The 22,179-nt window shown below is 32.7% G+C and overlaps 7 protein-coding genes across 7 annotated transcripts, besides 5 other annotated features; 3 read left to right on the top strand and 4 right to left on the bottom strand.

Annotated features, from left to right (window-relative positions):
• Window positions 1–3: part of a mobile genetic element that runs on past the window's edge.
• A 575-nt stretch (window positions 4–578) lies between these two features.
• Window positions 579–1,375, bottom strand: TVAGG3_0546140 (cyclin family; the record flags this gene model as incomplete). The annotated part of the gene is made up of 1 exon (XM_001318106.1): window positions 653–1,375. One exon carries the CDS (start codon window positions 1,373–1,375, stop codon window positions 653–655), a length of 723 nt encoding a protein of 240 aa, XP_001318141.1.
• A 242-nt stretch (window positions 1,376–1,617) lies between these two features.
• TVAGG3_0546130 (uncharacterized protein) lies at window positions 1,618–4,093 on the top strand (the record flags this gene model as incomplete). The annotated part of the gene is made up of 1 exon (XM_001318107.1): window positions 1,628–3,895. The coding sequence occupies one exon, from the start codon at window positions 1,628–1,630 to the stop codon at window positions 3,893–3,895; it is 2,268 nt and encodes a 755-aa protein (XP_001318142.1).
• Window positions 4,094–4,225: 132 nt separating this feature from the next.
• TVAGG3_0546120 (RNA polymerase II transcription regulator recruiting protein) lies at window positions 4,226–5,021 on the bottom strand (the record flags this gene model as incomplete). Its single annotated transcript, XM_001318108.1, has 1 exon — window positions 4,390–4,983. The coding sequence occupies one exon, from the start codon at window positions 4,981–4,983 to the stop codon at window positions 4,390–4,392; it is 594 nt and encodes a 197-aa protein (XP_001318143.1).
• A 241-nt stretch (window positions 5,022–5,262) lies between these two features.
• Window positions 5,263–6,306: a mobile genetic element.
• A 1,053-nt stretch (window positions 6,307–7,359) lies between these two features.
• Window positions 7,360–8,956: a mobile genetic element.
• Window positions 8,957–9,823: 867 nt separating this feature from the next.
• Window positions 9,824–10,312, bottom strand: TVAGG3_0546090 (adenylate cyclase protein; the record flags this gene model as incomplete). The annotated part of the gene is made up of 1 exon (XM_001318109.1): window positions 9,824–10,312. One exon carries the CDS (start codon window positions 10,310–10,312, stop codon window positions 9,824–9,826), a length of 489 nt encoding a protein of 162 aa, XP_001318144.1.
• Window positions 10,313–10,540: 228 nt separating this feature from the next.
• TVAGG3_0546080 (guanylate cyclase protein) lies at window positions 10,541–12,298 on the bottom strand (the record flags this gene model as incomplete). The annotated part of the gene is made up of 1 exon (XM_001318110.1): window positions 10,541–12,298. The coding sequence occupies one exon, from the start codon at window positions 12,296–12,298 to the stop codon at window positions 10,541–10,543; it is 1,758 nt and encodes a 585-aa protein (XP_001318145.1).
• Window positions 12,299–13,053: 755 nt separating this feature from the next.
• Window positions 13,054–14,097: a mobile genetic element.
• A 2,482-nt stretch (window positions 14,098–16,579) lies between these two features.
• TVAGG3_0546060 (protein of unknown function, DUF4106 family) lies at window positions 16,580–17,073 on the top strand (the record flags this gene model as incomplete). Its single annotated transcript, XM_051238025.1, has 1 exon — window positions 16,580–17,073. A coding segment is annotated over one exon (494 nt), but the record flags the coding sequence as incomplete, so codon positions are not given.
• Window positions 17,074–18,060: 987 nt separating this feature from the next.
• On the top strand, window positions 18,061–18,270 carry TVAGG3_0546050 (protein of unknown function, DUF4106 family; the record flags this gene model as incomplete). Its single annotated transcript, XM_051238024.1, has 1 exon — window positions 18,061–18,270. One exon carries the CDS (start codon window positions 18,061–18,063, stop codon window positions 18,268–18,270), a length of 210 nt encoding a protein of 69 aa, XP_051095848.1.
• A 206-nt stretch (window positions 18,271–18,476) lies between these two features.
• Window positions 18,477–22,179: part of a mobile genetic element that runs on past the window's edge.

Below are 22,179 nucleotides of genomic sequence, written 5' to 3'. Positions count from 1 at the left end.
AAATTTTCATAAATGTAAGACATGAATTTTAAAAGTTTATTTTTTACTCATGAAAATAATTATTTCTAATTTCTTTTCCTCTCTCGTATATACTAGATTTGAAGAATTCAGAACATTTCCCATAATCTCCTAAATGTTTTCTTATCTTATTGGTTTTCCATTCATTATATGAAACTGTATAATCTTTATCTTTATCTTTGCATCTTTCATCACTTCCAATATATTTATATTTCAATTTTGATTTATTGGTTTCATATTCATTAACGTTTAATAATTCACAGTCTTCCTTTTTAAATAAATGTTTTATGTATTCAGGATTAAGAATTCTATAATATTGCTTCCCTTTAAATCTTTGAATATAAACAGGAACACCATCCTCTAAAATTCGATAATTCATTTTATCTGGTTTTACTTGTTGGGTCATTTATGTAAGAATAAAAAATAAATTATGTTTAAAATTAATGTTAAAAATAATGATACAAAATCGTTCAATATTGTATGAATTCTTACGTTTACAAAAAAAGTCACATAACCCATCATACCCTACTACTAAAATCAATATATTTGTATATTCATCACTCAAAGTAAAAATAGATAAGTATGCGAAATTCATATGGGTTAGTAGTATACAAACATTTTTTAAAAAATATAATTACAATTTTTGAGAATGATCGTAATAAAACTTCATATCAGATATAAAAGAGAGAGCTTTGGCAGATCTGACGCATATTGAGTTTTGTCTATCGAGAATTGTTGCAGCCATGATTACGGCGCCTTCCGCAATTGCTGCTGGTCTATGAACTAAGCAGCAAGGAGTTAAGAAAGAGTCTGAAACTATTTTCTCGGCAAGGTTAACAATATCTGGATCCAATCCGTATTGTTGTGGTTTAAGATACATTGGAATGTATTCTGATGGATGATGGATCCTTACTGTATATTCTAATGATGTAACAAATTGAAAATGGAGCAATAACTCAGGTGTATTGGTTGAAAGACTACTTGATTTGGGAAAATCAGGATCTGCTTGTATGCTCTGAATGTAATTATGTATTTCGCATTCTACAAACCGTGCTGCACATTCAAAAGCTTGTAATATGTAAATTCCTAGAGGATGTGTATCAATTTGTTCTTTTGCATAGAATCTCCATATTAATAATTGCGTATAATGAATAAGACGTGGTGGCATATTATATCTAACTCCTATTCTGCGAATTTTTTGAACAGCATCCAAGATCTGTTTTTCTAAATCTTTTGAACTATAGTTCCATTGGTTATTCCACTGAGATTTGGGATATACAACCCAATATTCTTCATGAGATCCAGTAACTGTTGGATCTTTACGAAAGTCAGGCTGAGGAATTGCATATTGGTTCATAAAAAATAATGACACTTAAAGAGCCATTTTCGTAATTGCCAGAATTAAATAGATCAAATGAATTGATTATTAGACAAATTACGATGAAAGATTATGAATTAAAATTATCAAAGAAAAATCTAACCCAAAAAGGCTGTGATTATGGAGAAAAGTTGATGTGCATGCAATTATAGTTCAAAATATCTAACCAAATTGATGCTTGAAAATAAAAATGTCATTTTCTGTGTGAAAAATTAATAAACGGTCTCCTGAATGTATGCTTTTACCAGACAGCGTAACTTCATTACATCAGAAGAACTAACTCCTATATTTAATGAGGTATCTCTGGTATTCCCTGATAGAAGAAATAAAACAGAAGAATGGTCTCAATTACACAACCATTTAGCAGCAGAAGCATTAAGATTAGAAAAGGGTAATGACAGGAATGTAGTTGTCGAATTACTTGCATATATCTCAGAATTTGACGATAAAGAACAAATTTCTTTAATTCAGGAATATCTTGCTCAAGGTATCGGATTATATCATCCTTTGTGGATGGCTAGCGCAGCTCTAGCTTACGAAAGAAATTCTAAATATATTACGTCAATCCATATATTCGAAACTTATCAATCTGAAAATGAAAGAAACGAATTTTTCGAAAAATGCTACGAAAATTTCAAAACAAGACTGAAAAATCTTTTAACATCAAAGAAATATGTCAGTTTAGGTTCATTAAATGCTAAAAAATACGAATTCAACAAAAATGGAATTGTGTGTACTTTTGAAGAAAATGAATCACCAGCACCTCCAGATATTGATATATTTAAGATAGTTGATTATACTCCTGCCAAGCAAACATCTTCATTAATTCTTCCTGGTTCAAAATTAAACTCAATTTCTACTATTACACCATCGTTGGAACCTGGAAGGTCAATTCTTGGTTCTAGAAAGGATATTAGATCATCACTCAATAAGCCTTCTCCAATGATGTTCTTTAATGATGAACCTGAAAATGAGATATCGATTCCAAAGCAAATCAGTCCACTTCAACCAAGCCCACAGCCATCTGTTACAAGACGCAGTGATAATGATTATGATGATGGCGCAACAGAAGTTCAACCAAGAGAATCATTCTTCGAAAGTAAACCAATCAAAAGGAATTTCGATGATGACGAGGAAGAACATAAACCCATTACTTCTAGATTCACAATTGGCAACGACGATGAAACGGAAGAAAGAATTCCAATTGTTTCCAAATTCTCTAAGAAAACAGAGAGTCGCGGTGTTGGTCTTTTGCAACAGCGTCGTTCAATTCTCAGTAGATTTGAAGATACAACTGAAGATCAGCCAAAACAAATTAAATCAAGGTTTGGAAGCAGAGATATAAATACTACAAACACATCTATACTATCACTTCCAAAGAGACAAAAGAATCAGGATAGCGCACGTAAGCCAGCTTTCAGATTTCCAGATGATTCTGATGATGAACCTTTGCCACCACCAGAAAAGAAAGTTTCTATACTCAAAAGAACCCAAGAAATCGATGATGAAGATCCAGAAACATTCTCAAGGCCGATCAAACCTAAAAAAGAAAATTCATCTTTCAGACAGTCTCCAAGGGTTGAGGATGAGCCAACCTTCGATGCTCCAAGGCCATTCGACAACACAATACAGCCACGTTCAATCATGAAGAAGAGAAATCCATTGCCATCTTCAAATGAAGAAGTTTCTCAACATGTTCAAATGAGGTTCGATGACGACTCATCATTTGGAGTACAACCTAGAAAAGGAACTCCAACGACAAAGATAGAAAAGCCAAGTGCTGAACGTTATGGATTAACTAAAATTAAATCAATGGGAGCTAATTCTTCACTCTATCAAGATGCAGATGGCAATTCATTTGTTGTTAAACCACTTCCAACAAACTTTACAGTTATTGCTGACTTCGAACCATCATTTAACTCATTATTCTTGATGCCTATCAAAATTTATGATGGAATTTTTGTCACAAATTATTTGAATGATGGGGATTTAGCTCTATTCCTTTCAAAACTTTCAGAATTGAAGTTTTCGAAGCATCAAATCGCATTCTTTGTCATTTTGCAGCTTGTTCGCATTATTAGTACTCTAAATGAGCAGAGTCTTTCACATGGAAACCTAACAACGAAGTCTTTCCTTGTTCGCGCTCCTTCAGTCGAATTACATCAATTTGACGATGGAGAAGATTGGCAGAACACAGGATTTTGCCTTGCAGAAGTTGACAAACTTAGACCTGCAGATGATAATGGTGTAATGAAAGATAGAACGTTTGTTTGTAGTATTTTATACGAAATAGCTTATGGAAAACCAATGTCTGGATTAGAACACCCTGTTCCTAAGAGGTGGCCAGCAGACCTCTGGAATAATTCATTCCAAATACTGCTTAGCGACACTCCTCTTAATGGATTGGCTGATCAAATTAGAAATTACTTGTGCGATACTCAGAACTGCCAATCTGTGAAATCGTTGTTTACTAGATTAATTATTAATATGAAAGCTTAATATATTTTTGATTATAAATATGTTTATTATTTTATTTTTAATTTACAGTTTCGTTTTTAATTAATGGTTTGCTACATCAGGATTTACGACATGAAGCAAAGCTATTTATACCAGTTTTTGAAGAAAATAAAAACGATAAATTCGAAATGAAATCGAAGTTCGAAATCAATGCTCCAACTGTTACAGATCATAAAAATTACTTAAAATATATATATATTTGTATATGTAAAACCTATATGCCTCAATTCCGAAACAATACATATGAAATTAAAGCAAATCGAGTTTATTGAACCCAAAACCTAGCATCATTTGTTTGCAAAGGAAAAAGATGTGAAAAATGGGTGAGATCACCCAAGAAATTGATTTAAATGTGTTGAAACATTTATTAAATAATCGCACAAGAAGTGTGAAGCCGTCTATCTACACTCTAACAACTCTATCAGAAAATAGCGGATTTTAATAAACTAGAGATGAATAAAAACAAAAAAAAATTACTAATGAAGTTCAAAATTCAATAAGAAATCAAAGTCATCGACAGATGTACTGAACATATTGACATCTTCTCGAGGGACGAGAATAGAGTCGAGCTTTTCATCTAATGTTATATTTGCCTGAGGATGCGGCGTCTCAGCTTCAATTTCGATCCCAGCAGGTATAATCGGCGGGATTTTAACTTCGACTGGTTCTGGCGCATCAGTATTATTCTTTTCTTCGTGTCGCATAATCAATAGCCACCGATTTCGAACCGAGTTACCTGATCTACCTGCGAAAAATCTTGCAATAGCGTTCCAATGTGGGCCCATTTCTTTCTTTTTCTCTATAAGCAATTGGTCTTCCTCTGGGGTCCATCCACCTTTTTGTAATGAAGGATCCAGATAATTATACCACCTTTCTCTACATTGGCGAGGGTTTCTGTTAGCCATCTGTTGAGAAATCCAGACCCAATCTCTTTCAGGGCGGCTCATTACTAACGATATAAGCTTCAGATCATCTTCTCGAGTGAATTTGCATTTGCTCTGCTTTCCGTTCTTGGATAAAGAAGTTGAAATGATAGGCCGTACCGCAGGAAGGAGTTGTATTGGGTTCATTCCTAATCAGTACGCTTTTATTAAAAATAACTGCAAAATGCTTTCAAAAATTAGGTTCATAAATTTTTTGCTTCCCTTTTCGTTAAAAAATTCATCAAGTGATAGCCTATAGCCCATTATTAAATAATCAATTCGGAAGCTTAGCGGTTATAGCAAAATTTTTAAGAAAAATTGCTCCGCTTAAAAAATGTATACTATGTGATAATAATAAAAATTGATTGAATCAACTTTTCAATGAATTTTCATCTTCCGAGCTCATAAATTGATCTTCTCCATTAAGGGTGCGCCCGGGAGGATCATGTAAACTTCAGAATTTAGAACCTTAATTTTTAAGCAATAACTTGGTACCTAAATAGGTAGGAAAACTCTAAAAATATCAAAAAATACAACTTGGCTCCATAATAATCCTGTCATGGTGGCTGTTTGTATCCCCTAGTATTTTCCTCTTGAATCTCTTTTTCTGTCGAAATTAAATTCAAATCTCAGAAGTAGAAGTGAATAATCGACTTATTACTGCTATTATACGAATAAATAAATTCATTATATTATTTTTATTTACATAATATCTGTTTGAAGTCCATAATTCTATAAATTTTTCTTCAAAAACATTACAATCTTGATAGTTTTGATACTGTTTAATAGGTTTTTGGCACCTTATTTAGTATTTACTACGTATAGAGTCGATCTGAACTTAATTTTCGGAAATTTAAAATATTTATTATAAGTAAAATCTGATTTGAAATTTATGTTTAACTACTCATATCTTGCATTATCCTGAGTAGCTTTTGTAAAAATTCATCAAAAAAGATTTTAACGTGCTTTAATTTTTATTTTTTAAAATAATGCATATTATTATATAACTAGCATATTTACAAATTTTAGTGCTTTCAAAAATTTAATCCTCCTCCTCTCAAATAAACGTACATCCGGGTGGCCTGTTTTTTGCAAAAAATAAAATTTCATTTTTTATGCTTAAAAAGTCAGAATTTTTATTTGCTTCTGGGATATATGATGGCTATATCAGATGCCCATTCTTTTTGATACTCAACATTAAACATAAAACTTAGCCGTTAAGGCTCTTCTGAAAATATTTTTTTTCCGAAAAATTTTCGAAAAAAACCAAAAAATTTAAAAATCCCCGAATCTGCAGGGATTTTAAAAAATTCTTTTTAGTAAAACTTAAGGATATTGTATCAGATATATTGGTATGGGCAAATTCAATTTTAATCCAATATTCATCGAGATATTAAGTTAACGAAGCTTTCAAAATTGAGAGGGTAATCCTCCTCCTCCTCTCAAATAAACGTACATGCGGGTGCACCCTTAAGGGAGGCTTACAACCAATTGTCACTTTTTGGACCTTGAAGGAAAAATGCAACTTCGCAAGGTCCCAAGGTCCCGAAAACCAAAAAAATTGATGAAAGCTAAAAATGTTCAGTACAGTATAAAGGTTCATATCCTACCGCTCAAACTTCCTAATTCTTTCAAAAATTTAAACTTCTAATCTCAAATTAACTCAATACTATAATTTCAAAACTAAAACTCATACAGAAAGTATTCTAATGAATAAGCGATGTTGAATCATAAGACATACATGACTGATTAAGTTAATTTTATTATGATGAATATGATGAGAAAATTTTATTGAAATCTGTATTAAACTAAATACCATTAGTATGCTATAATATGTGTCGTGTTTTCATTTGATTTTGAGAATATAACGCTTTTGATTATCTTGAATAAGCGAATCTTAACGTTTGTTTAAGGAGACTTTATAATTTTTAACCTATGTGCGTGGCGACTGTACAATAGAATATGTTGTTAAAAGTTGTAGAAATGTGTTTCTTTTACATTAAAATTATGAAAAAGAAAAATGTTTCAATTTGAGAAATATAGCTCTACATAATAACACATTTGGAAATATCTTCACTTTTCATCCAAATTCCTAACTTGAAAATTTCTCTCAAAAAATTGATACAGCTTTGAAAAAGTAAATTAGTACAATGTATTGTCCATTAATTTACAATTAGATTTTTATAAAAATTTGCTGTGAAAAGTGTGAAAAAGGTGACGATTTGACATAGAATTTTTAAACTATGTTTTTTAGTATCTCCATATATCGGTAAATCTATTTTTTCAATTAAAATTCAAAAAGGACACCATTCGGAATCGTCCAAAAATGAAATCTTGGAGGTTTGCCAAAATTGAATCCGCCAGTATTTATCGACCAAAATTATAATAAAAATAATTTTCGCAAAGTATTCTATCCAAATCATTCTTCAAAAAATTTTTTTTGGTTCTTTTGTATAAAAAAACGTTATCGAAAATGCCTAGAAAATTTAAAATTTTTTCGAAAAAAATCTTTTTTCATTAATGTATAGATCCGTATTTTTCCCAAGTGAGCGGGGTATCTCCAATCCCAGCCCTATCGTCCTCCCAGTGTCAGTTTTCAATATAAAATCCAAATTTTTTTTGAAAATAAAAATTTCGAGAAATTTTTCTGATTTTTTTTCTTTGATTTCAATAATTCAAAATAAATTTGGGAGTAAAAAGACACTATTTAATGAAATTCATATGAGTGAATGTGGATAAATACTCTCAAAACATACAATTTATCTATTTTTTCTTTATATTATCAACTAATTAGTGATAATTTTTTTTGAATCAGATTTTTTTTCATTAAAAACATAATATATAACACAACAATGATGCACACATACGTATCTACACATCAAAATATAAAGCTTGTTTTGGTCTGGGCATCCCAACCCAAAATTCTTTAAAAATTGAATAAAATTGAATACTTGGGGCTGGGATACCCATCCCAAAACCGAATTGAATTTTTTGAATTAAAGAATATATTTATGTATTTATAATATACATGTGATGTCTATAAAAAATACTAAATTCTAAAAAAAATTCAATTTATTCAAAACGTATACTAAGTGATCACTTCATTAGTAGGATCAGCAATCCTACTAAATTGTGAGAACGCCACTAACTAAAAAGGGAGTCCTTGGAGCTCTTGATCTCTTGTCAGTAGAGTTCATAATGAGGCATGGCATCTACTGATTAGAGATCAGAGCAATCCTACCTTACCTTCAGGAGCTACAAAGCTCCTAATCGTTACGAGAGGGAGCCTTGGAGCTCCTGAAGCTCATCAGCAGAGGCTATTTACCATTTGGGCCTCTTCTGATGAAAGATGCGAAACACGTCTACGAACCAGGAGCTTCAAAGCTTCTAATCCTTACTAAAGGGAGCTTTGGAGCTCCTGAGTCTCCATCAACAGAGTCCCAGATGGTAAATGTCCTTTGCTGATGAAAGATGCGAAACACATCTACGAACCAGGAGCTCCAAAGCTCCTAATCCTTACGAAAGGGAGCTTTGGAGCTCCTGAAACTCCTTTTACTATAAAATAGGACAGTTTTCTTCTGAGGTTCTTATCAAATCTAAGACTTCAGAAGAAAGCTGTCCTATCAATGTATACTTACACTCTCATGGACTACAAGTGTACAATTTTAAGGCAGAGATTATCCGAGGCCTCTCATCAAATGAGGGACCTCGGATAATCTCTACCTTAAGTAGTCAAATAACTTTTCTCACTATTTAGGAACAAAAGAACAAGAGTTGGAGTACTTTAAGGCAAGATTCTTCCGAAATCTCTCATCGAATGAGAGACTTCGGAAGGACCTTGCCAAATCCTTGAACGCCAATATCCTTGGAACTGAGCTAGAACCAGGGAGAAGTAGCATACTATAGAGCACGATGGTAATCTCGGAAATGCTTATATCGCCCCAAGCACAATATTTAAGAAGTCTAACTCATATATACAAGAAGTCAGGCTGAATAGATATTGTGCATATGGTTTGCAGAACTCTCATGATATTTAAAATTCATGTTATCCCAAAAAGGTGACACTTTGGGTGTATCGTCCATCCCAGGGATGCAAAAATCACATCACCTTGGATCTATACATTAATGTGCTAGCTTTTTGAAAAATAATCATATCGGTAGATAGGGGATAATATAGAGGTGCTTTATGAATAACTAAAATTCGGGAAAACTGAATATTCAACGAGAAAAACGCTTAACGAATCTCACTTTTCTTGTAAACTTCACAAAAAATTGAGAACCTTATCTGGTCGTAAGCCTCCCTTAACCCATTCTGAATGTGCCCGGAAGATGTATATTTATTTTTGGTTTATACCAAACGAAATGGTCAGCGAAATGTACGAATAGGTTTAAATTATTTGTGAAATCTTGTTTTGCATAGCCGTTCAATATCATTGTGTTACAAATATAAACACTAAAATGTCATTTTGATTCCAATCTCATTTCAACCTTAAAGATAATGAATTTGAGTAAATATGGTTGATTTTATGATAATTACATAGCTTAAAATGAAATCCCAATGTTATTTGAAGCTATGTGAATAACTATGATAGTGAAAGACTGTATTTTTTCTTTTGAATTCATTCGAAATTCGAGAAATTAGATTTCGGTTAATGAACCATCTGTTTATTATAAAACTATATAAAATAAACAAAATATTGAAGATACTGAGGTTTCGATTTTTTAACTGCAATTTTATCCTGTATTAATTGATAATTTCACCAAAATAATGCTTTAAAGCATATATATTTTGATACCAATAAGAAATAACTACTGTAGCAATTCATTTGAACCGAAATTGTAGAAATTCAAATCAAAATATTACCAAATCAAGCAAAATACGACTAAAATCAAAAATAACTCTTATGGGCATTCAAATTAAAATAGTAGTATTAATATTCAATATAAGAAATTTATAATTATAATTACAGTATCCATCTTTGGATATTTATGCATCAAATGAATCCTTTGAATAGATCATCTCGATTGATGTACTATGTTGCTTATCCCAGACAAAATAAGTCATCATCTGCCCTTTTCCTTTGAGGAAAACAGGGCCTCTAGTTTCTATTTCAAAATCTAATTCTTGAATAAGTTCTTTTGTCTTCTCGGAAATATGGATTCTTCCTGGGATATCAGTTGACTGCAACCTTGCAGCTATATTGATTGGATCACCAATTATATCAAATGTTGGTTTGTCTGTGCCCAATACACCACCAATAAGAGGTCCACCACTGTTTATACCGATTCTGACTTCGAGAGATGAATTCAATCTTGTGTTTATATCTTCTAGAGATCTTTGAACAGCAATGCAGACTTTCACTGCATCTTCAGCATGCTTGTTTGATGTATCCTCTGGGTCTTGGAATAAACCTGCTGCAGCCATGTAAACATCTCCAATTAACTTGAATTTTGTAATTGAAGGATATTCCGCCATTATTTTATCAAATGTTGCAAACACAGTAGAAAGATTTGACATAATATCAGAAGGTGTTAAAAGGCTGGAATATTGAGAGAACTTGACTATATCAATGAAGAAAATCGAACATCTTGGAATTATAAATGAAATATCTGTTTCACCTCTATTCAATCTTACGACAATATCTTTTGGAAGGATTTGATAGAGCAATTTTTCAGATTTTGCCTTAGCTATTTCTGCATCTTTTCATTTCTTAATTTCTTCTTCTTCGTTTGTAAGAATGAAAACAATTGATTCGACCTTTGTTGAATTTTCCTTATCTTTCATTCCGATCATTTGAACAATGAATGGAATTGCTTTGTTATTATCGTTAATGAGTTTAATGTGATCTTGCCAGAATAATGATCCTTGTCCACTCAACATTAATTGAATCTGTTGATTTATTTTATCATTGTCTTCCATTGCAATGAAATTCAAAATATCTTGGCCAAGCATCTGATCTGGTTGGATTCCTGTATTATCTGTGTAACTTTGATTAACAATTTCAACAATTGCATTCTCGTTTGTGATAACAATGCATTCTTTTGCTTTGTAAACAATTGATTTTGCGACTGACATTTTGTCTTCGTCATCATTTTTCTTCTTTCTTGTGAAGAAGTCAAGAATTTCTTTGTTATTGATAATAACTTCAGGTGGTAATCTCTGGAATAGAACTAATAGCAATCTGTAAGTTGTAATCATTTGATTTCTGTATGAAAGTGATAACAAAAAGTTTACAAATGCCAATGCACATCCAAGGATTGTCAAAATCAACATAATGAGCATGTTTTGATCGAAATAATTCTCAACTAATTCGGCAATTCTATCAGAAACTCTTAGGATATTTGGAAAGATGTGAAACTCTAAAATGTGTAGCAAATTAAGTGGATATTCTTGATTCAAAGAACCACCATAATTTTGATGATTCTTTAGGATATTATCAATAATTGATTCAAACATTACCAACTGCTTGCTTAATGATGTGCATGCATACATATCATGAACTGTTCTAGGATTGTAGCCTAAATCACATGTATCTGATATTTGATAGGCGTCTAAAGTACTGTCATATCCAAGAGATGCTTTTAGAGTTTCATTTCCATTAACTAAAATACTTGTTAGGAGTTGTAAGACATGGATATATTCTTCTGTTCTTTCTTCCATTTCCTCTTGATCTACAACATTCTGTTCAAGATTTCTATCACCTAATAAAACGAGTTGAACACAATTTGAGGCAATTTCATTGATAGTTACCATTCTTTGAGCTGAAAGATAGAACCATTTGGTGAATAAACTTGTTGAATCATTCAACTTTATTGCAGTATTGCATTCGAATGCATACATAACTACAATTCCAACAACAATGATGAAATTAATTAAAGGAACTACTGATGGGGATGCATCATGACTTCTGTCAATTTGAGCAGTAAGTGTATCATTATTATTCAAATTATCAATTCGAAGTTGGATTTTAGCTTGTTCTTTGATCGATGCGTTCAAGTTCAGCAGCATTTTCATTGCTTTGTTTACCATATTCTTATAACTTAAAATAACAAGAAAAACCGGAACTGTCGCCGCCAATGAAATGCAAATTGCACCTGCTATCAACCAAATTAAGAAGAGCTTTGAGTAGTTCTGTGAATGTTCTAATCCATAATAGAGCAAAGATTTCAATGATTGAAATGAATGAACAGTCACAGAATTTACATTTAATGTTGCTTGGCAAAAGAAATCATCCTTGAAAATATTTTGCTTATACATTCCAAGATTCAAGTCTCCAGCAATCCAGTTATAATCAAAAGCTAAGAATACAAGAAGATCTAAAAGAGAAGCATTAAATTCATTGACTTTTCTTCCATTGGAACAAACGTTTATCTTTGAAACTTCTGTGATTATTTCTGGACCTGCTTCATATGCATTATCTCCTTGTCCTATCAATGCTAAAGAATTCAAAATACCATTCATTAGTATTCTAATTTGATTCAATGAAAAATACATCTTCTGAATGTAATTATAATTCTTTGGAATAATTTCTATGACATATTTTTGATCTGATGTCAAATCACCTAATGCTGACCAATCATTGTTGAATCTATTTGTTAAGACACTCCATTTCAATAAGCCAAAGAACAATGAAAAATGAGAATAAAAAGCTCATTTTGCCATATTTCCAATATCTACAGTTCCGTCTCTTCTCCAAGATAAAGTTAATTTTGCACAAACATAGAAACCAACGAAGGCGGCAATTATCACGAAGAAACATATCATTGCAAAGTCTAATATCAACGTTGCATGGCTTGGTCTCTGATCTTTGATTGATCTGTAGAAAGCTAATCTGACTCTTGATCCTTTGATGATATTAGATTCAACAAATTCCTCCATCTCAATTTCGGAGAAGTTTACTGAATCTGATGAACCATGGGAACTTGTAGTTTTTTGTTCGTCAGTAATCTTTTTGATTCTTCTTCCTTTTTTATCAAACAGTTGGTTTTTAATGTACTTAGGGAAATATCCAATCAATGATCTGTAAGATTGATCCATGTAGAAATTCTTTCCATCCTGAATCATTTCTCCTTTAACATTTTGAATGATTGCACGATCAAAATCACCACATACTTCAATCAAAAAGTCAACATATTCATTGATGATTCTCAATTTGTTTGGATTGTTTGTTAATGTGAAATCAAATGTTCTCTTTGTTTTTTCAATAATACCATTAAGGGTGCACCCGCATGTACGTTTATTTGAGAGGAGGAGGAGGATTACCCTCTCAATTTTGAAAGCTTCGTTAACTTAATATCTCGATGAATATTGGATTAAAATTGAATTTGCCCATACCAATATATCTGATACAATATCCTTAAGTTTTACTAAAAAGAATTTTTTAAAATCCCTGCAGATTCGGGGATTTTTAAATTTTTTGGTTTTTTTCGAAAATTTTTCGGAAAAAAAATATTTTCAGAAGAGCCTTAACGGCTAAGTTTTATGTTTAATGTTGAGTATCAAAAAGAATGGGCATCTGATATAGCCATCATATATCCCAGAAGCAAATAAAAATTCTGACTTTTTAAGCATAAAAAATGAAATTTTATTTTTTGCAAAAAACAGGCCACCCGGATGTACGTTTATTTGAGAGGAGGAGGATTAAATTTTTGAAAGCACTAAAATTTGTAAATATGCTAGTTATATAATAATATGCATTATTTTAAAAAATAAAAATTAAAGCACGTTAAAATCTTTTTTGATGAATTTTTACAAAAGCTACTCAGGATAATGCAAGATATGAGTAGTTAAACATAAATTTCAAATCAGATTTTACTTATAATAAATATTTTAAATTTCCGAAAATTAAGTTCAGATCGACTCTATACGTAGTAAATACTAAATAAGGTGCCAAAAACCTATTAAACAGTATCAAAACTATCAAGATTGTAATGTTTTTGAAGAAAAATTTATAGAATTATGGACTTCAAACAGATATTATGTAAATAAAAATAATATAATGAATTTATTTATTCGTATAATAGCAGTAATAAGTCGATTATTCACTTCTACTTCTGAGATTTGAATTTAATTTCGACAGAAAAAGAGATTCAAGAGGAAAATACTAGGGGATACAAACAGCCACCATGACAGGATTATTATGGAGCCAAGTTGTATTTTTTGATATTTTTAGAGTTTTCCTACCTATTTAGGTACCAAGTTATTGCTTAAAAATTAAGGTTCTAAATTCTGAAGTTTACATGATCCTCCCGGGCGCACCCTTAAACTTTGTTAAGAATCCGCTTTGGCAAGAAGCTTTATCCCAGAATGATTTCATTGTTGCTTTACTCTGTTCATTAAGCATCTTAAGTTTGTTGAAAGCATCCAAAGTATCTTTAGAATTTGAAACTAATCTTTGGGTTTTAACTTTCGTGACTGCATAAACAAGATATCTATCATTATATGTTAAACTCCTCTTGTTTAGGATCTTCTTGAATAAAATATTCATCTTATTACTTTCGCAAGGGAAGAATGTCAGAACTTGTAATGTTTGGCACCAAATTTGTTCGCCTTCTCCATTGTTCACTAGATAATCTAGGAGAGAACCATCTGCCATGTAATCACAAACGCAAGCAAGTCCAACAACTAAATAAGATTGTGTTTTGAGAGCATGATAACCTAAAAATAAATGTTTGTTATAATTGTTATAATTTAAATGAAAAAAAAAAAAAAAAAAAAGAAAGAAAAAAAAAAAAAAAAAAAAGGGTAGTGGGGCTTCCAGGCACTTCGTGCCTTCTAGCCCTGAAGATGTTTTATTATAAATGAAGTTTTTATTCGGAAAATTGTTAGTCTTCTGGGTCGAAAACATTATATATAATGTGTCGCTTTTCACAAATTATATATGTTTTCATGTTTTGTCAAACATGAACGTACATGTTTTGTCAAGACTTCTTCGTAAATGTTTTGTCAAGACTTCTTCGTAAATGTTTTGTCAAGACTTCTTCGTAAATGTTTTGTCAAGACTTCTTCGTAAATGTTTTGTCAAACATGAACGTACATGTTTTGTCAAGACTTCTTCGTAAATGTTTTGTCAAGACTTCTTCGTAAATGTTTTGTCAAACATGAACGTACATGTTTTGTCAAGACTTCTTCGTAAATGTTTTGTCAAGACTTCTTCGTAAATGTTTTGTCAAACATGAACGTAAATGTTTTGTCAAGACTTCTTCGTAATGAGTGTAAAGGACCCAAAAATAATGTTTAGGTGAAGAGGTGAGATCTCACCTGTTTTTTCACCTGTTTTCTCACCTCTTGAATTTGTCAAGACTTCTTCGTAAATGTTTTGTCAAACATGAACGTAAATGTTTTGTCAAGACTTCTTCGTAATGAGTGTAAAGGACCCAAAAATAATGTTTAGGTGAAGAGGTGAGATCTCACCTGTTTTTTCACCTGTTTTCTCACCTCTTGAATTTGTCAAGACTTCTTCGTAAATGTTTTGTCACTTTTCTGTCACTTTTCAGGGAAAAACATTTTTATTATTATATATAAATGAATTTTACAAAACCACCGTTACCGTTCTTTGGAAATAAGGGTAAATGTAAAGATATTATATTGAGAGAACTTAAGAAACTACCGAATGGTCTAACATTTGTAGATTTGTTCGGTGGAAGTTTCTATATATCCCATTTGTGCCATATAATATTCCCAGACTCAAAGATTATATGCAATGACTTCGACAACTATATGGACCGTCTCAAACATATACCAGACACAAACAATATATTGAAAGAGTTAAAAGAAAAGATACCTATAGGTAAGATGGAACGTATACCATTAGATAAGAAAAATATTGTGAGAGAGGTTTTGAAAAAAGCAGAATATATAGACTGGGATAGTATATCTGCTAGACTATTATATAGTGGTTCTATAAGAGTTCATGACATTGAAACACTTATGTCAAAAGTTTTATATCTTAACTATACAAATGTTTTCAAAGAGGACATAGAAAAATATATTGAGGGTATAGAGTTTGTGAGATGTCATTGGACAGAGTTGTATGAAAAATATAAAGACAAGGAAAATGTTTTCTTTATAGTGGACCCGCCGTTCTATAACACATGGGATTTTCAATACCAAGTAGACTGGACTTTGAGAGACTCTTTAGAAACTTTAGACGTTTTACATAACCATCCATGCTTTTACTTTACATCCGATAAAAGTGGTTTGGAAAGTGTCATGAAATGGTTAGAGGACATACATGACTATGAGTTTATATATGACAAGATAGAATATGAGAGAGGTCCTATAAACTGGAGAAAGTGTCATAACAAAGAAATTTTATTAGTAAGTAAATGTGGTTTGAAATCGGACTACTTGTTTTAGGTTTTTTCCATTGTGTCATTTATTTCTTTGACGTGGCAGAAAAGTACAGAGAATATGAAGATGAACCAATGCCTGCAAATGTTCAGCATATGTACTCGTAAGAGATATTTTTATCTAATATTAAATGGACGCACAGAACTTAGCGAATGCACAGCAACCTGGACAACCAAACCCAGAGAATATTCCAAATGAAGTTAGAATACAAACTGCAATGGCAAACTATGGTCAAGTGCCAACAGATGTACAAATGCAAACTGCCATGTCAAATGACGCTGCGTTAGGTTTGCCACCATGGTATGCAAATATGAGATGGAAAGAGTTTTATACAAACCCTGAAGTGGGATATAAACAACTGTCAAAAACCGCTTTTTAACTTCACTTAAAATGCCACGTAAGCTACGTAAGAATATACGTAAGAGGAAGAGAGCATTGAAACATCCAATAGTAAAACTGACACCACAACAACAGTTGCAACAACAAATTATGAATGACCCCACTATGTTGCAACAAATGTCAAGCAACCATATGCTTTTAAACCGAGTTATTGGTGCACAGAGTGGAGGTTTAAGAGCGGCACTTTTAGCGAAAATGGCAGGCTATGGTGGAGCTGCAGACGGAACAGCTTATAACCCTCAAAGTCAAATGAATTTGAGTTCACTCAAAAATCAAATAACAGATGTCAAAAAGTCAAACATAGACATACAGAAACAAATAAGTGAAAACGAAAAGAAACTAGAATATGACAGACACACAAAGAAACTCAATGAGTTAAACGTAGAGAAAAAGAAGAAAGAAGAACAACTGAAAGAACTAAGTACAGAGGAATATGCGAAAAAAGTGTCAGAAAAAGCAGCAGAAGTAGCAAAAATGGAACAAGATGTTTTAAATTTGAAAAACCATACTACTCAATATAAAGTACTGAAAGATGAAGAGATAAAACAAAAAGCCATGAAGACATATATGGATAGCGATGAGTATAAAAAAGAAGTTGAAGCAAATGTAAAGGCAGAAAAACTTTTACAGTTGCAAAACCAAACCGTACAGTATGAAAACTTAGCACAAGAAAGTAAAAATAACGACGCAGCATGCAAAAGGCAATGAAAAGCGCAGAATATATAAAAGCTAATAATGACTGGTTAGATGCCAAGCCAACGCCAAAGCAGCCCAACTTATAGGGTCAATAAGGACAAAAAATACAAGCGGATGAAGACAGTTCAAATGAAGCTTTAATGAATGCTGACTTTAAGAACGCCTTCGAAGCTCTTCATAGTAAGGTGAAACTAGTGAACGACTTCTCATCTGGAAAGAAACTGAAGTCTGAAGGTTTCGACAAAGAGTTAAAAGAAGTAGCACAAAATATGACGAAAATAACAGATGCAGCAACGAGACAGGCAGTTCAAAGTGCCTATGACGCCGTTAGAGCAACTGTTGTGGAAAGTCAAGAAAAAGAGTTACAACAGACCAAAACAGACCTAGTAAATGCTTTCTTAAGAACGAAAAGTCAGGTAGGACATTATGCTGCAGATGGAACATATGTGCCAGCTGGTGGAACTTATATACCACCAGATGAGGTACAAGAAACTCAACAGGAAGAAGTTCAGATACAACCAGACATGGAAGAAATAGTTCAGCAACAACAGCTAGAAGAGCCTGAAGGAAACGAACAAGTCCCTCCTTTGGAAACTACAGAAATAAATGACGCAAGACTGAAACATTGGGTAAAAGCTTTCCCATTCACAAAAGATATTGTTGGTAACATGGAAAGAAAACCAGAATGGCTACAAAAACATATATTTGGAAATGAGCATATTCCATATGGACAAGCTCTGTTTGAAGAGCTTGAACCGGAAACTCAGGAAAGAGTCATGCAAACAATACGCGAAGACTCAAATACAAACTATGACAAAATCTTTCTAGGATATAGGTTACCTGAGGTGGGCGACCAGAGCCCAAAGGCAAAAAGGACATGGGAAATTTACAACATACTAGGTGAACATGAGGCAAAGATGCAACAACTTGAAGCAGAGGGCAAGTTACCAAAAGCGACACCAAAGAAGAAGAGTAGAACAAAGTGAAAATAGTGAAGAAGTAACTTCATCTAGTGAAAGTAGTGGCAATGAAGGAAAAAGAAGAGTTAAAAACTCAGTCAGGAAGAAAGTAAAGCTTGGTCCGAGTGGGTTCTATTATGATATATAAATCCAACTATTCTATATTTTACCCATATGAAATGTACGCCGCTCAGAATATAACGCCAACAGTTTTGGATGCTATGAACGGAAATGTTTCCGAATGGTATAACGAATGCGACAATGCCATTAGAAGGTCAGAAATAGTTCCTGGAACTTACGAATATACAACTGCTGTTTCTTATGGAAATGTAGGTGAGTTTGGTGAAGGTTCTTCAACAACAGTAGATATTGCTTGCGACAGGTTTCATATTATTTCTATTGACAACTCATTCTTATACGTGGAACAAGACATTGAAATAAAACCTTCTGCCAAGTTGTCTGACAAGAAAGGTTGCAATGGAATTTTCTATGTCGGATACCAATATGCTCCAGAAGTTTTCATGGGATATAAGATATATTCTAACTCTGACTTAGTTCAAACAGTAACATGGGCAAACTATGAATGGTTCGCTTTGAGAAACTCAGTACAACCACAAGCTAGAGAACAAACAGACCAGTATGCAAATATTGAGAAAATAAGAAGACTTGACCCTAACGTTCCAGGAGTTTATGTTAACCTTTCTGGTTCAGATGGAACTGCTGCCACTAAAGTAAAACTGAAACTTAGAGTTCCTTTGTCATCTTTCCTCATCTTCAGGTTTTTAAGATACTTGCCAAACTGGGCAGGAAAAATTTCTATCGAACTTACTCCAAGCAAAAATAACTTAGTCATTGCACCAACACAAGACCCATTCACTATTACAGACGTAAAGGAACAAATCAAACGTCATTCGCCGAATTTTGCAAAGACAAAGTTGACTTAGACTTTGGTTTCTCAAACTTCAACAATGAAGTAAACTATTATTTCAATGCTGCTGGAACTGCTTGGGACCCAGTTAAGTTTACATGCGAAAAATTTGAATGCAAGAGAATAGAAAGCAGACTTGCAGTCTATATGTTGGACCCAGATATTTCAAATGCTTTAGCTGCCAAATATATTGCAGTTCCACTTATGTTCCCTATACACCAAATATCTGTCAAAGACTTTGCAGGTGAAGTTGGAAACCAAAGTGCTGACCCAGGTGCAAGAACAGATATTGCTTTAACAACTGCAATGAAACATGCAGATACTATGTTTGTACTGTTCAGACGAACTATAAATGACTATTCTTGTTTCTACAACCCCGTATTAAATATCATATAAACATAGATGGCAAATATATCCAAGAGAAGAATATTCTACAGTTGAGGATATGAGGTCATACAACTTGACATTAGATGCTATGAACTTTAACAACAACTTCACAACAACTATTAACCCTGAAATGCAAAGTTCTATTATGCCATATGTGAAAGTATGGACTCATACAGGAGGTCAAAAAACTCAATATACAAATGGAGGACCGTTCAAACTTTTGGCTTGGCATTCCATTTGCTGACTCAGAAGACTTTATGGGTGGTATTTCAACTGTTGGTACAGTTCAAATACAATATACTGGTGACAGAGACGGTCCAGATGAATTGAAAGCAAAGAAGTTTACAAAACCAATAGCACTTTTCACGGAAGATGCTCTTTTGAAGATTCGTTCGATGAAACCTGCTGGGCTCCTCAGATTGGCATAACGACAGCTTCCATCGAGCAGATTTTGGCAGCAGGTCAGTAAGTTGTTCTTGAACTGACTTCTCTCCGTCAAATATTGACAGTACGCCAGTTTTGACATAATATTGTAAGATAAACTTTCCTTTAGAAATATCTGTAAGTTTTGAAGTTATATTTTTGTCTGCTTCAAGAACTTTCACCATTTCAGTTATACCAACTTCTTTGCTTTATGAAAATATTTAGGTTCAGCAAAGACTGCTATTCTATAACATTTACCATTGTTTGTATAAAGAACTATTCTGTCAATGTATTTGTATTGTTTGTGTGTGTAAACTTTGTTCTGCTTCAATTCGAAGAGATACTCGAATACGTCCATCTTTTTATTCTAAGTAAAATGTCATTTCCGAAAAATAGAAGCGTGAGTGTTTCAAAAGGTTTAATGGCGGTGGCAGATGTGAAGTTAAATTCACCAACTCAAACAAACAGTCAAAGTGTTGTTGTCAATGTCAAAGACAGAGATGTTGAAGTGGGGAAACCATACGAAGACGAAGATGGTATAACAATTGTTCCTGTAAAAGAACAACCAACATATCCTGAAGTTAGCAGAGACTTAAGTTCTGTTGCAGATATTCGAAAACGACTACCAACAACTTAAAGACAAACTTCAAACTCAGGAGAAGATTTGTCAAGCTTTAGGTATAATGTTAAACTTGGTCGAACACACCCTGTAAAAGTGAACTCATATGTCATTGCACCTCATGAAGTTTTGAAAGAACTATTGAAACTTTTGACGAGGCAGACGATATAAACATCAAAAGAAATAGAACCCGACATTAGTTGCTGTGGTGTTTCATATAATGTCATTGACAAGATATACGTTATGAAAGGAGGTGAAACGTTGAACTTAAAGTATAGTTTTCCCAGACGTCATAAAAATATTGACGACCACAACATTTCATTAAAATTTATTTGCTAAGTAAAAATGTCAAAACTTCTTGAAAGATGTTTGAAGAAAAATAATATAGACTTTATTTCATGTAAAGACTTTACACACTTTTGAACGATATGAAAGACCCTGTTTTGTTTGTTCGTGTAGACAAAGGAAAGTTCTATGTCTTTACAAAATATTTGAACTTCTTAGACAGAGAAACTTTCAAGAAAACGCCATGTGAAAGTTTAGATGAAGTTCTTCTCCACTTTCAGAAAACTTTTAAATATATATAAATGCAGAAGATATAATGGTTTATACTATTACGACTAAAAACCCTGAGTCATATAATTCTATAACAAACAAACTTACAAAGTCCTCAAGGACGGATTGTAAACTAACCTTAAACACAATGACGACTAAAGCCTGTTTTGCTCTTTTGACACCAGAAGACTTTATTGTTGTGAATGGTAAAAAATACTCCTTTGAAGATACTTACTCAGATATACCACCAACAGGTTTTGTTGACTTATTTAATACTTAAGTACGGGTGTAACATGTGCTGCAACTAGAGCAGGTTTCGTTATGTTTGGATGTCCGACTGAGTTTACTATAAACAATATGAGCTATAATACAAACTTATCTGGTTTTTACTACCAACAGTTTCCTATAACAGGAAAAGGTGTCATACAAGGAAATGTCTGTTCCATTGACTTTAAGTACACCTATTTTATATATTGTTTCAAACTTAGGTTCAAAGTGTTATTCGAATGTCGACAGAAACTATTATGACCAAAAGATACTTATGCGTATAAACAATACTTTCTCTGCTGGTTTGCCTATTGTTCATTCGAATGCAGAATTTTCAACCTTAGTGAACTCAAACACTTTGGCAAGTATAACGTGACATTAGTTGACGCAAACTTTGTTCCTGTAAAAACTTTTATGTCCTATGTATTTGTCAATGACGGCAGAAAGTTTCGAATTGGAAGATGCAACTGGTGAAAGTATGTGTATTACAAGAACAACTTCAACAACAAATAGCTCAAGAACAACAAATGCCAACAAATGGAACAAACAAAGTCAAGAATAAAAAAATATTTTTTTATTTTTATAAAAATGTACAGAATAGATGTTTCAGATTTTTATGACTTCCAAGCATTCAGAAATATGTGTCCATTTCGAGACTATAACAAAGCAGTCGGAGAATTTGAAACGTTTAGTCATTTATGTCGACTCTGCCCCAGAATGTTATTATGAAAGAATGGGATGTAGTCTTTAACAAACC

The sequence above is a fragment of the Trichomonas vaginalis genome, chromosome II (assembly GCF_026262505.1).
Source record: "Trichomonas vaginalis G3 chromosome II, whole genome shotgun sequence".
Classification (NCBI taxonomy): Eukaryota; Parabasalia; order Trichomonadida; family Trichomonadidae; genus Trichomonas; species Trichomonas vaginalis.
Note: the sequence above shows the minus strand (reverse complement) of the source record. Positions and strands in the feature narration are given on the sequence as shown.